Raw genomic sequence first — 13120 nt, 5'->3', positions numbered from 1 at the left:
AGACAGTAACATATAACAAATACTGTATGATTCTGGTCATATGAGATACTTAGAGTAGTCAAATTCATATAAGCAGAGACCAGAACGGTGGTTGTTAGCAGCTAGGGACAGGATGGAGTGGGGACTTATTGTTTAATGGGTATAAGGTTTCAGTTTTACAAGATAAAAAGAATTATAGGGATAGTTGAAGGTGTTGGTTGTGTAACATCATGAAATATTTAATACCACCAAACTGTACATTTAAAGATGGTTAAAGATGGCAAATTTTGTAATGTGCATTTTACCACAATAAAAAAAAATGAAAAAAGAATTAAAACTAAAACTAAAACAAATCATTAGGTAAAAGTGTATTTCCAAAGTGATTCTACCAAGTAAGTCAAACTTCATTTGTGTTAAAATTCATAGAGCTGAAATGCCTTCAAAGGCATTTAATGCAGTATCCCTCATTCACTGATAAGGAAAACTGAGGATGACAGATATTATGTGACTTACAGAAAATTTCACTACCTCAGGAATTCACTGACAAATCTAAGACTAGCTCTGAACCATTTACACTCCACTTCTACACTCTTATCAAGTACATCTGCTTAAAATTTTATGTGTATGTATGTTTCTACTTACGTCACATCTCTGTGTCTCCATAATTTATGATATGTAAAGATTGTTTAAAAGAAAAAAAAAAAACTAGTGGTGATTTCTATTTGTTACCCCATAAGAAGAGTTCAGTTAACAAAGGAAAATGTATATAAAACCTAAAATGAGGACGCCTGGGTGGCTCATGGGACGCGTGGGTGGCTCAGTGGTTGAGCACCTGCCTTTGGCCCAAGGCATGATCCTGGAGTCCTGGGATCAAGTCCCACATCGGGCTCCCTGCATGGAGCCTGCTTCTCTACCTCTCTCTGTGTGTGTCTCTCATGAATAAATAAAATATTTAAAAAAATAAAGCTGATTATTAAAAAAGAAGAAAGAAAGAAAGAAAGAAAGAAAGAAAGAAAGAAAGAAAGAAAGAAAGAAAGAAACTAAGAAACTAAAATGTCATCAACCATATAATCCAACACTTTTCTTCCTGGTTTTGTAAAACTTTTTTCCTTCAATAGATAAAGTGCCTTTGCTGTTGCAATCCCACCACTGTTCCTATGCTACAAAACAACCTGTTTGTATACCACAATATTCAAAATCTGTAACATTCACTTTACCCAAATATAGGTCCCCAAATGTTAAACACTGCCATCTTTTCAGATCTAAGCAGCACAACTCAAGGACTTTGAAGCTTAATCAAACTTACTTTCAATATTAAATACTAGGGTCAAGTTTGCCTCCAGCAACTAACACTGAGGAGAAAATACCTCAGGGAGAGAACTATGTTATAAAATAAAGATTTTAAGACCTAAAGGACTGGGACTTGTTTATAAGAAGTACTCTGCTCTCTCAATATACCATCAAATATGTACTATATGTTTCTTAAAGATATTTCTTATATCATAAAAATGAGATTTGATTTTTTCCTTATTTACCCTGAATATCTTATCTGTTCTTACAGACCTCTACTTAAGTCTCTATATTATATATAGGCAGTCCAATTCCAAAGCAGGCTCTCTTCTTCACACCTTACAGAGCAGGGGTTCTTTTAGATGAAAAAAATGAGTAATGACATGCACACCAAGAGAAAGAGATAAAGTCACATGTCCTGAAAAGCAATGTTTAAGGAACATACATGATCATGATTCATTTATACAGTTTTATCATTAAAGAATTAAGAGTTTACATTAATTTAAGCTTAAAAATCAAAAGTTGTATTTTGCATTTTACCTGGATATTGCTGCTTTCTCCATTATTTCCTGCTGAATGAGTCCAGATGGCTCAATGACATCCAATATAATTATACTCCACAACTTGTCTGATTTTGGCCTTTGCAACACAGCAGATTCATCTTCCACATGTCTCAACCAAAATTCAAGTGTTTCTTTAGGAAAGTGATTGGCTTCAGATATGAGGTCCAGAGTGATACGATGCTGGTCTTTCTCCACAGAACTATAAGGTTTAACCTGCCCAAGTGTGCCAGCAATTATGGGCAGAATAGAGAAGCCTTCAGACACATCTAACACATAGAAAGGTTCAGGGATGCTCTCTTCAGAAACATTCTCTCTACTTCCACAGCTCATCTCATTATTCTGACAGTGAGTATCCATGGCCTGACACAGTTTCTCTGGTGCCAATGAAGACAACACTTTTCTCATTGCCATTTTAAAGCCTTCATGATAGAGGTTGTTATTAAGCAAAGCAATTTCTGTGGATTCCAATATACATGTCTGCTCCACAGCATCTGGTTTACTGGTCTGAAGGTTAGCCAGGGCACTACAGAGTTCAGCTTCACTTCCTAAAGAGAGCAAGTCTTTATCCTTGGTAAAATTTTTTCCAGCATCAACTTCACACTCTGAACCAAAAACACTGATATTTTGGATTCTTAAGTAACAATCTTGACAAGACACTTCCATCATCACATGGTCCCCAGGTTTTATCCAGTAGTCTCCATAAAACAGTAAGAAAGAAAAACATTGTAATTGATGAATGTGTCTGAGGATCATACAAACACCTTGACCATTTTGAAATCATTACAGAAAAGATAACACCTATTAATAGAATTAAGTAAATTAATTTATTCATTTCCATAAAAAACTGGGAAAGATTCAATTAACTCATGGCATAATAGAGTGACTGAAGAGCTCCATTACTGGACCCCAACTGTTCATATTATAGTGCTTCTAGTGTACTCACTAGGTATCAACCTCACTTAGGGAGTGAGGGAAGGGCTACAGGGGACTTTCAATCTTCTTCAGTAATGAAGCCAACAATAACAAAGATAAATGAAAGTTAGGAATCAATACCAAACTTCACCTTAACTTAAAGGGACATTTTTTTTCTCTAAGAGAAATTTCCAAAAGAATAAGGCAGCATTCAATAGAATTTTACCAGTAATATTTCTAACTGTAAGTATTTAGACACTTGCACATTTAGGAATTTGACAATGTAAGGAAAGATTAAGTCCTACAATAAAGATTATATCATGCTCTTATCCATGAGCTTTCAAACTCCGTAAAACTTTAAAATGTAAATGTATAATTACAATTCCTTATTACCTTTAGAAGCAGTTAAAAATACAGGTTATTCTTGTGTTTACATATTTAAAATGTCCTTTCTTTAAAAAGGATTAAAAAAAAACACATCTAACTATAAGAAAGTTAGAATAAACAAACAAAATAACACATGAAAAGATATTCAACATCACTAATCATCAGGGAAAAGCAAATCAAATCACAGTGAGATATAATCACACATCTGTCAAAATGGCTAAAATCAAAAACACAAGAAACAACAAGTGTTGGCCACAATGTGGACAAAAATAAACCCCTGTGCACTATTGGTAGTAGTACTGTGGAAAATAGTATGGAAATCTTCAATAAATTAAAAATAGAACTACCACATGATCCAGTAATTCCACGATTGGGTATTTACCCAAAGAATATGAAAACACGAATTCAAAGGAATACATGTACCCCTATGCTTATAGCGACATTATTTACAATAGGCAAGGTAAAGAAGCAACCCAAATGTCCACTGATAGATGAATGAATAATGATGTAGTACAGAAGGGAGGGATGAGTTAAACAGGTGATGGGTATTGAAGAGTACGCTTGTGATAAACAACAGGTGATGTACAGAAGTGCTGAATCACTATACTGTACACCTGAAACTAATATTATACTATATGTTAACTAACTAGAACTTAAATAAAAAAAATTAAAGGGACGCCTGGGTGGTTCAGGCAGTTAAGTATCTGCCTTTGGCTCAGGTCATGATCCCAGGGTCCTGGGATGAAGCCTCATGTCAGGCTCCCGGCTCAGTGGGAAGCCTGCTTCTCCCTCTCCATCTGCCCCTTCCTCTGCTTGTGTTCATGCTCTCTCAAATAAATATATAAAATCTTTTAAAAAGTCTTTTTAAAGATGTGGCATATAGATACAACAATAAAATACTACTTAATCATAAAAAAGAATGAAATCTTGGCAAGTACAACAGCATGTATGGATCTAGAGAGAGTACAATGCTAAGTGAAATAAGTCAGAGACTGACAAACAGCATATGATTTCATTCATATTTGGAATTTACAAACAAAATGAAAAGAGACTTAACTACAGACAACTGGTGGTTACTAGAGGGGAAGGGAGTAGACAGATGGGTAAAATAGGAGAAGGGGATTAAGAGTATATTTATGATGAGCATTGAGTAATATAGAGAATTACTACAAGGATTATCTGAAACACTATGTTACCTATACTGTAATGAAAATATTAAAAATAAAATAAACTCGAATAAAAATGCCATTTACTGAGTGCAAGTTGCTAGGATAGCATCCAGTATCTCTTAAAATCCCTACAATCCTGCAAGGTAGGCAGCATCATCCCATTTTTGTACATCACATAATAAAAGCTCTGAGACATAACCATCAAGGCCAGCCAGGGAGTCAGTAAGTAGCAGTGCCAAGACCTGAACCCAAATCTACCTGACTGACTGACTCTAAAAACATCACACTAGCCACAACATTACACTCATTCCATGACTTAATGACCTTGCCAAATTAGATCCTTGTCTAGGAAACTACACAGAGAAAGAAAACTTAAGTTCCTGTTTAAAAAAGGTAGAATTTTTCTGTGTAATAAAACTTATGTGAACTACGCTGAAACCCATCAAATTGCTGGTAAAAAAAAAAAAAAATCTATATAAAAAAAAATCTTTAATATAGAACTTACCTAGGGAAGTCCATGAATTTATAAGCCCTCTAAAACTGCAAACTTTTGTTTTATATGTGTGTGTGCATTTCTATGACCTAGGGCTCCACAGATACCATCAGATTCTGTAAGAAGTAAGAACTCTTGCACTAGTGCTTTTCCACTATGTGGAAAAAAAAATGGACTAGCATTTCTCTTATTACTGATAATTAATCAGAGCTGAAAAAATTACATTTTTCAAATGTATTTATTTTAAAGAAAGAAAGAGAGAGAGCAAACAAGCACAAACAAGGGAAGAGGAAGAGAATCCCAAGCAGACTCCTCAATGAGTACAGAGCCCAACTCAGGGCTCAATCTCATGACCTCAAGACCATGACCCAAGCAGAAATTAAGAGTAGGACCTCAACCAACTGAGCCACCCAGGCACCCGAATGATAGGTATTTTTGAGTGGATGTAGCAATTATGTTTTACTTTCTTAACTACATATATTAATTATTTAAGACTACTTTTTTTTCTAAAGATTTTATTTATTTACTCATGAGAGACAGAGAGAGAGAGAGGCAGAGACACAGGCAGAGGGAGAAGCAAGGTCTTTACAGGGAGCCCCATGTGGGACTCGATCCTAGGACCCCGGGATCACGACCTGAGCCAAAGGCAGACGCTCAACCACTGAGCCACCCAGGCGCCCCTTAATACGACTTTTTAAACAACAAAGTTCTGAAAAATTTAACCAAATTTCCTTGACTAGAAACTTCATATTCAAAGTAAATATTTTACACGAATTCAAATGTTTAAAAGAACTAAAGCAACAAGAATGAAAAAACAAATAACAAAAATTAGACAAGATATACCTGCAAGGTCATGTACCGGGTAGATGGCCTGTTCCCAGCATGTTTCCTCACTAGGACTTGTGGACAAACTGCGTTCATCATCAAGCTGGAGTACAAACCAAACCACAACAGCATCTAGTATGCCTTCTTTAACAACAGGAATACCAATTTTATCGGGTTTTTTCGTTGCAAGACTTTTTAATTCCTGACAAAATGTAAAAGAAAGCATATTATGTATTTAATATATACACGCCCTAATATCACATCACTTTCCATTTTTTCCATTTCTGTAAGTTCTCAGATCTGCCCAGCATCCTTGGGAAAATCAGCATCTTGACACACCTATAGCCATTTAAGGCATACTGGATGAGAAGCTTCCATTTATCTTAGTGAAATACTGTGTAACTATTAAAAACTATTAAAAACATAAAAACAAACAAAAACACATAAAACTATTAAAAATATTAAAAAAAAAACGAGACAGATACATAATAGTGATGTAGAAAGAAGTCCATGATATATTGCTGGATGAAGGCTACGAGTGGCTAACAAATAGGGATTTTATTTTTTAAAAAGTGTGTGTGTGTGTGTGTGTATGTGTGTGTGTACAGAACAGAAAAGCAAGTCTGAAAAGATATACTTCAAACTGATGATCTGGGGAAAGAAGGACCTAGGTTTTAAAAAGGAAGATACAGGGCAGCCCAGGTGGCTCAGCGGTTTAGTGCTGCCTTCGGTTGTGATCCTGGAGACCCAGGATCGAGTCCCACTTTGGGCTCCCTGCGTGAAGCCTGCTTCTCCCTCTGCCTGTGCCCCCCCGCCCCGCCCTGTCTCTCTCATGAATCAATAAAATCTTTAAAAAAATAATAAATAAATAAATAAAGGAATATAATTTTTCTTTTCCATTCTTATTACTTGAAAGTGTTAAGCAAGCAGATACTACTTCCAAATTAAAGCCTTATGATGGTAGGTTTTATTTTTAACTGTGGCAAAGATAAATTTACATAAGAAAAGCTCAAAATAAGAAAAGGACAGCTTTGGGGTTTTTAGCAACTATAACAATGTTGTTCCTATGGCACTGTTATATCAGAAATGAATGTTCTTAAAACTCAGCTCTGGCAAGTAATGTCAAATGTAGCTCTAAACCACCTCAAAAAAAAAAAAACCCTAGTAACAATTAATAGGGGATTAAATTAAATTTATTAAACTATAAAGAACTTAGGCTAAAATGACTCTCACAAAGTCTTCTGTCCGCAGGCACATCTCATCTAACCTTAAAGATCTTCAGAGCAGGACTCTATATAACCTTTCTCAATTTCCTTGGGCACTTTCTTTGTGCAGTACATTCCCCCACCACCCACCAATATACATACAGTTAGATACATAGGGCCATCAACTTGTCCTGGTTTGCTCAAGACTGTCCTAATTTAATATGAAAGTCCCATGTCTTGGGAACCTCTCATTTCTGGGCAGACTCTAATACAGATACAATCTAGAGATCTGGATTACTGATTTCAAAGAATACCGTTAACTTGAAATGGCAGCATGACATTGAGAAAGTCAGAAAGCTCTAGGTTATAACTCTCGCATTCATATCTGCATAATTTGGGAAAAATTAAAGCAACAGTTCCCTCATCTGTATAGCACAAAGATAATTATAATTGCAACACTGTTGTAAAAGCAATCTAAGAATACATGTGAGAGTACCTGGCACATTATACATTCCCAACAAAACTGAGGGGTTTTTTTCCTATGTATTTAAAGTAAGTATATAATTTAAGAAAATACTGATTACTATTTTTTTTTTAACCATCTGGTTACTATTTAATCATTTTCCTTACATATAGTGAGTACTGTCCTATGCAAATCCGTAAGATAAGACTACGTATTACTTTAAACAATGCTTGAAATTTAATGCTCAAAAATTGTAATTGAACTTTTTTTTTTCTTTTTTACCTGAAGATTGTTGAAATCCACTGTCATAATTTCAAAGCACTCTGTCAAAGCCAAATATCCCCCAGGAACTCGACTCATCTTTTCAGTTGTATATGGTTCAACTGTCTCTTCAGTATCTACAGAAGAACAAGCTGGACTCTGAAATTTCACATTTGCTGGTAAACAGATGCCAGCAACATCCTTAGTACCCACCCTGGTAGGAGGGAAAATGAGAAGGGAGAAAGATGCAGTTATTTTTTTTTTTATCTTTACTGTTTTAAAGAATCAAGTAACACCATCTAATATTGAGTCCAGAAAAAAATAAACATAAAAATGAAATAAAACTTCACTGACAAAGGTTTAAACACAATTACATACACAATCACTAACTATAAAGGAGAACAAATGACAAATAGGTCTACATTAAAATTAAAAACTCTTGGGGTGTCTGGCTAGCTCCGTCAGTTAAGCATCTGCCTTCCACTCAGGTCATGATCTTGGGGTCCTGGGATCAAGCCCATCAGCGGGCTCCCTGCTCAGCAGGAATCTGCTTCTTCCTCTGCCTCTCTCCTCAGGTTTTGCTCTCTCTCAAATAAATAAAATCTTAAAAAAAAAAATTAAAACTATCTTCATCAAAAGATACTCAGGTTTAAGAAAGTAAAAAAGCACAATGAGAATTTATAATACAACTATTCAAAAAAGGGCTCATATCCAATATGTATTTTTAAATTTCTATGAAGAAAAAAATGGGCAAAAGACATAAACAGACATTTCACAAAAGAGCATATCCAGATGGTCAATAAGCATACAAAAAGTTGCTCAGCTTCATTAGCCACCAGAGAAATGAAGTTAACATCTACACAACCACCAGAACTGGGAAAATGAAACAGTCAATAGAAGTGTTAGTGAAGACACAGTCTCATACACCATTAGCAGGAATATAAAATAAGACTACTTTGGAAGACTTTTCGTAGTACCTACTCAAAAGCTGAACATACCCATTCTAGATTCACTCTTAATATGGGAACCTCAAAGTATTTGGCTTTTCTACCTCTGGGAATATACCCAACAGAAATTCATATACACAATCACCAAAAGAATGCTAAGAATCTTTATAGTTGTACTATTTCCAATAAACAAAGAGCTGGATATAACATAAATATCCATCATCAGTAACATGGGTGAATGTATTGGTATATCTGTACACTGGCATACTATATATCAATCAGAATGAATAAACTACACACCAGTGAACGTGGATGTTGAAGAAAAGAAGCCAGGCACAAAAAAACTTTCAGTCATACCATTTTATGAAAAAGAAATACTCCAATCTTAATCATCTCAGAGGTATTTACTTATTAGTCTATCTGTCCTTATAGTGTTTTAGAAGTTAGAAGGGTCTACTTCTAGAAATTATTTTATTATACTCTCAAAAAATGAATCAACAAATGATCTTCATAACTGAAAAGTGGCAAGTTACAGAAACAAAGAGGATATGACAAGTTCCTTTTAATTTCTTATAAAATATACAAATATAAACTTATCAAAACTCCAAACTAGTAAAAGTAAAAGTCCACTTTCACAGTGTACCTTATCTCCATTTCTCCACTGTTAAGTCTGATCCTTTCATATCTTTTTCTTTATGTAATAATATGTATGTATACTGTTCGGATATATTATACATATTTTCCTCTGCTCTTTTTATTTTGAAAATGATTACAAATTTATAGAAAAATTTCTGGACAGTCTCAAGAACTCCACACATCCTTTATCCAGATTCATCAAACTTTTAAATACTATGCCACATTTGCTTTATCATATTCTATCTCTCTCCATATCTATTCTTTCTTTGGAATCATTTAAGAGTAGGTTGCATTTATCATGCCTATTTAACCCTTAATAGATACTTTAGTGCATATTACAAATGAGGATAATTTTTTAACCACAATACAGTGACCAATTTCACTATTATCTAATTTTCAGTTCATATTCTGTATTTGTCAACTGAATCAATAAATCAAAGATGTCCTGTAGTCTTTCTCCCTGATACATCATCATGATTCAATTGACCTTTTTTAAATCTCCTTTAATCTACAACAGTTCCTCACCCTTTTTGCTTTGTCTCTCATGACACTGACACTTTTGAAGAAGGCAGGCTAGTTATTTTATAGAGTAGCTCCCAATGCATTTGTCTGATGCTTTTTCATAATAACATATACATTGTATACATTTGGGTGTAATTTATGTAAGTGAGAGATTCCCAAAAGTATCATATTTGGAGGGATCTTACAATGCCATGTGGTTTCTTCCCTATACAATTAACATTTTTCCTTTTGTAATAAGTAATTTGTGAGAAGATACTTTTAAAGTTACAAATACCTTGACCTTCATTAAATTTTTATTTAATCTATTCATTTGATTTGATCTATTCATAATTTTGGCTTCCATCTTTATGTGGGGATTGCAAACAATAATTCTGCAACATTTGTTTTATGTTATTAGTCAACATTCTAGTGCTGAAAAGAACTGTCTTTTTATCCCCATTTATGAACTTATTTATTTATTATAAGTAGGAACTCATGGATTCTTATTTTATTCAATGGATTTTAATCTATAACTCCCTTTAGTTATGTATTTGGTGCTTAAATGATCTCAAATTTGGCCAGTGGGAGACCCTTCCATGCATGCTTCTATGTTCTTTTAACAGTCTGTATTTTTTGAGCACGTCCTTAATTTCTGATGCAAAAGGTTTCAGAGACGAGGGTTGGGGGTGACTGGGTGACAGGCACTGAGGGGGGCACTTGATGAGATGAACACTGGGTGTTATTCTATATGTTGGCAAATTGAACACTAATAAAAAATAAATTTATATTAAAAACATGTTTTATGTACTTTAAAAAAAAAATGTTTCAGAGTTATCTTGAATCTGTCTATCCCAGTCCTGTTCTCCAAGGAGCTATAGTTCCTTTTGTTGAGGAATGGAATTTAGAAACCCAGACCTGAGCGCTAGATATACTCATTGCTACTAAGATTATACCTTGTCTTTTTCACTTAATAGCGTATCATGAAATTCCTTCCATGTCAGGACACTTGCACATTACTGCACAGAGACAACGTTCTATCAAAACTTGTTTTCTTATTAATAAACCTTCAGGCAGTTTGTTTTTCCAATTATAGTATTATAGCAAACACCCCTGTACATAGATCACTGCACACGTTTGTATACATTTATCAGAAAGGATTACGAAAAGTGGAAATACCAGGTCAAGAACTATTACATCTTTAGTTTTATTAGATAATGCCAAATTGAGCTATAAAATGTTTTACCAACATAACAGTGTATAAATTTCCCCTACACCTATGAGAAGACAGAATATTATCAGTCATTTTTAATGCCTGTTAATATAAATATTCAAAAAAGTTATCCCATGGACTTAATTTCTATTTCTCTGATTAATAGACAATTGCAAGTATGTTAATGCTTTGCTGTAAAAGTTGCTAATTTTTATCTCAGTCTGCCAACTGTCCTTTAACTTTTTTATACCATCTCTCACGAGATATATTAAAATTTTTTCAATGTGGTCAAATTTGTCAATTTTTTTTTTAAGATTTTATTTAAATAAATAATAAATAATTCATAAGAGACACAGAGAGAGAGAGAGAGAGGCAGAGACACAGGCAAAGCGAGAAGCAGGCTCCATGCAGGGAGCCTGACGTGGGACTCAATGGCAGGTCTCCAGGATCACGCCCTGGGCTGAAGGTGGCGCTAAACCACTGAGCCACCGGGCTGCCCTAATTTGTCTTTTTATAGCTTCTACACTCTACCCTGTGTTTTCCTTTGGCAAAATGGATCTCCTACACTTAGATATTTAATTCATCTTGAATTAAAATTAAAGAATCTAATGTTTTTCCCCAAATGAAAAATATCATCTCCATCACCATTCATCCTTTCTCTGATATACTTGTATCATATGTTAATCCAAAGTCTGTATCTAGATTCTTTGTGTTCCACTGATCTACTTTCCTATTTCTGCATCAATGTTTATTTCTAGAGTTTTATATCTATTATTAGATAGAATATTAATTAATAGAATATACCTATTATTAGAAAAGTTTCTCACTTTTTTTTAGCTATTCTTAAAACATTTGCTTGGTCATATAAACATAAGATTCAACTAATTAGGCTCCAAACAGTAATTTTTATAATAATAGTTAAAATTGTTTCTACCAGGGTGCCTAGGCAGCTTAATCAATTGAACATCCAACTCTTGGTTTCAGCTCAGGTCATGGTCTCAGGATTGTGGGATCGAGCCCCACTCTGGGCTCCATACTCAGAGTGAAGTCAGCTTGAGATTCTCTCTCCCTCTTCTTCTATCCCCACCATCAGGCTCATGATTGTCTAGTTCTCTCTCTCAAATGAATAAATAAAATCTTTTAAAAAACTGGTTTGTCCCAGATAAAACAGTAGCACTCATCTCTATATTTTTCAGCACCTTTCTTCATGGTTCTCAACCCACAACTGCAGCTTCATAAAAAATAAATACCAGGCCTCACTCATTCAGATCTACTCAAACAAAACATATGTCATTTTTAATTTTACAAAAGCTGCCCCGATGTTTCTATTGTATAGTTAGACCTTTATTTGCTATATAAATCAATGATGAAGGAATCCTTTCGATATGGTAGATACTGGGCCACCTGGATGGTTCAGTCAATTAAGCGTCCATCTTCAGCTCATGACATGATCCCAGGGTCCTGGGATTGAGTCTCCCCCAGGTCAGGCTCCCTGCTCAGCGGGGAGCCTCCTTCTCCCTCTTCCCCTACCCTCAGCTCATGATCTCTCTCTCTCATTTTCTCTCTCTCAAATAAATAAAAGCTTTAAAAAAAAAAAAAAAAGAAAGAAAATCAATGTTCTATTCTGACTAGTGACTGATGACACAGAAGTTTGAAAAAAACAACAAAAACAAAAATGGTTAAGATACCAATTTCTATTTTGTTTAGGCAAACAATTTAGTGATTTTCCTATAAAATATAAGAGAAACTACTAATGGCAAAAAATCTAGAATCGTGTTAGAGCAAGAAATCTCAGCAAGACACAACCCACCTTTTCTGGTTGGCAATTCAGCAATATGTCTCCATAAACTGAAAAATGTACATACCTTTTAACTCAATTCTTTTTTAAAAGAATTCTATTTAATGCAATTCTTTATTAAGAAATTTATCCCAAGAAAATAATAAAGACAAGTCCACACAGACCTAAGTACAAAGATATTTATCCTTGTTCCTAAAAGCAAAACAGTAGAAGCAAACTAAAAATTTTAAACACTGAGAACTATAAGAAATTGGTTTTAAAAAATCATGAAACATATCTATTAACATGAAAAAGCACACAAAGAAAAAGCAAATATATTTACCAATACTTTTGAAATAAAATTCAATTTATACACACATTTACTTATATACAGCTGACACTCAACCAGCATACTAATTCAGCCAATCTATTAATTAAGGCCACTGTTTGGTTGGTGTCCTATGCCCTACCAATTACTAAATATTTTACTTATCACCCTGTA

At 34.4% G+C, this 13120-nt stretch overlaps 1 protein-coding gene across 4 annotated transcripts in view; it reads right to left on the bottom strand.

The window, feature by feature from the left end:
* The window catches only part of PRMT9 (protein arginine methyltransferase 9), a 47829-nt gene that overhangs the window by 16173 nt on the left and 18536 nt on the right, over positions 1–13120 (bottom strand). For all 4 annotated transcript variants that reach the window (XR_005985261.1, XM_041738658.1, XM_041738656.1 and 1 more), the window contains 3 exons: positions 7569–7761; positions 5637–5820; positions 1810–2527 (listed from right to left, as the gene is read on the bottom strand). Coding sequence is in view for 3 of the 4 variants with exons in the window: in XM_041738658.1 (XP_041594592.1) it covers positions 1810–2527; positions 5637–5820; positions 7569–7761 (1095 nt within the window). In the remaining variant the exon portion in view is untranslated. The remainder of the gene's footprint in view (positions 1–1809; positions 2528–5636; positions 5821–7568; positions 7762–13120) is intronic.

Source organism: Vulpes lagopus, chromosome 23 (genome assembly GCF_018345385.1).
Source record: "Vulpes lagopus strain Blue_001 chromosome 23, ASM1834538v1, whole genome shotgun sequence".
NCBI lineage: Eukaryota > Metazoa > Chordata > Mammalia > Carnivora > Canidae > Vulpes > Vulpes lagopus.
The sequence above is the reverse complement of the archived record's forward strand: the minus strand, read 5'-3'. Positions and strand labels throughout refer to the sequence as shown.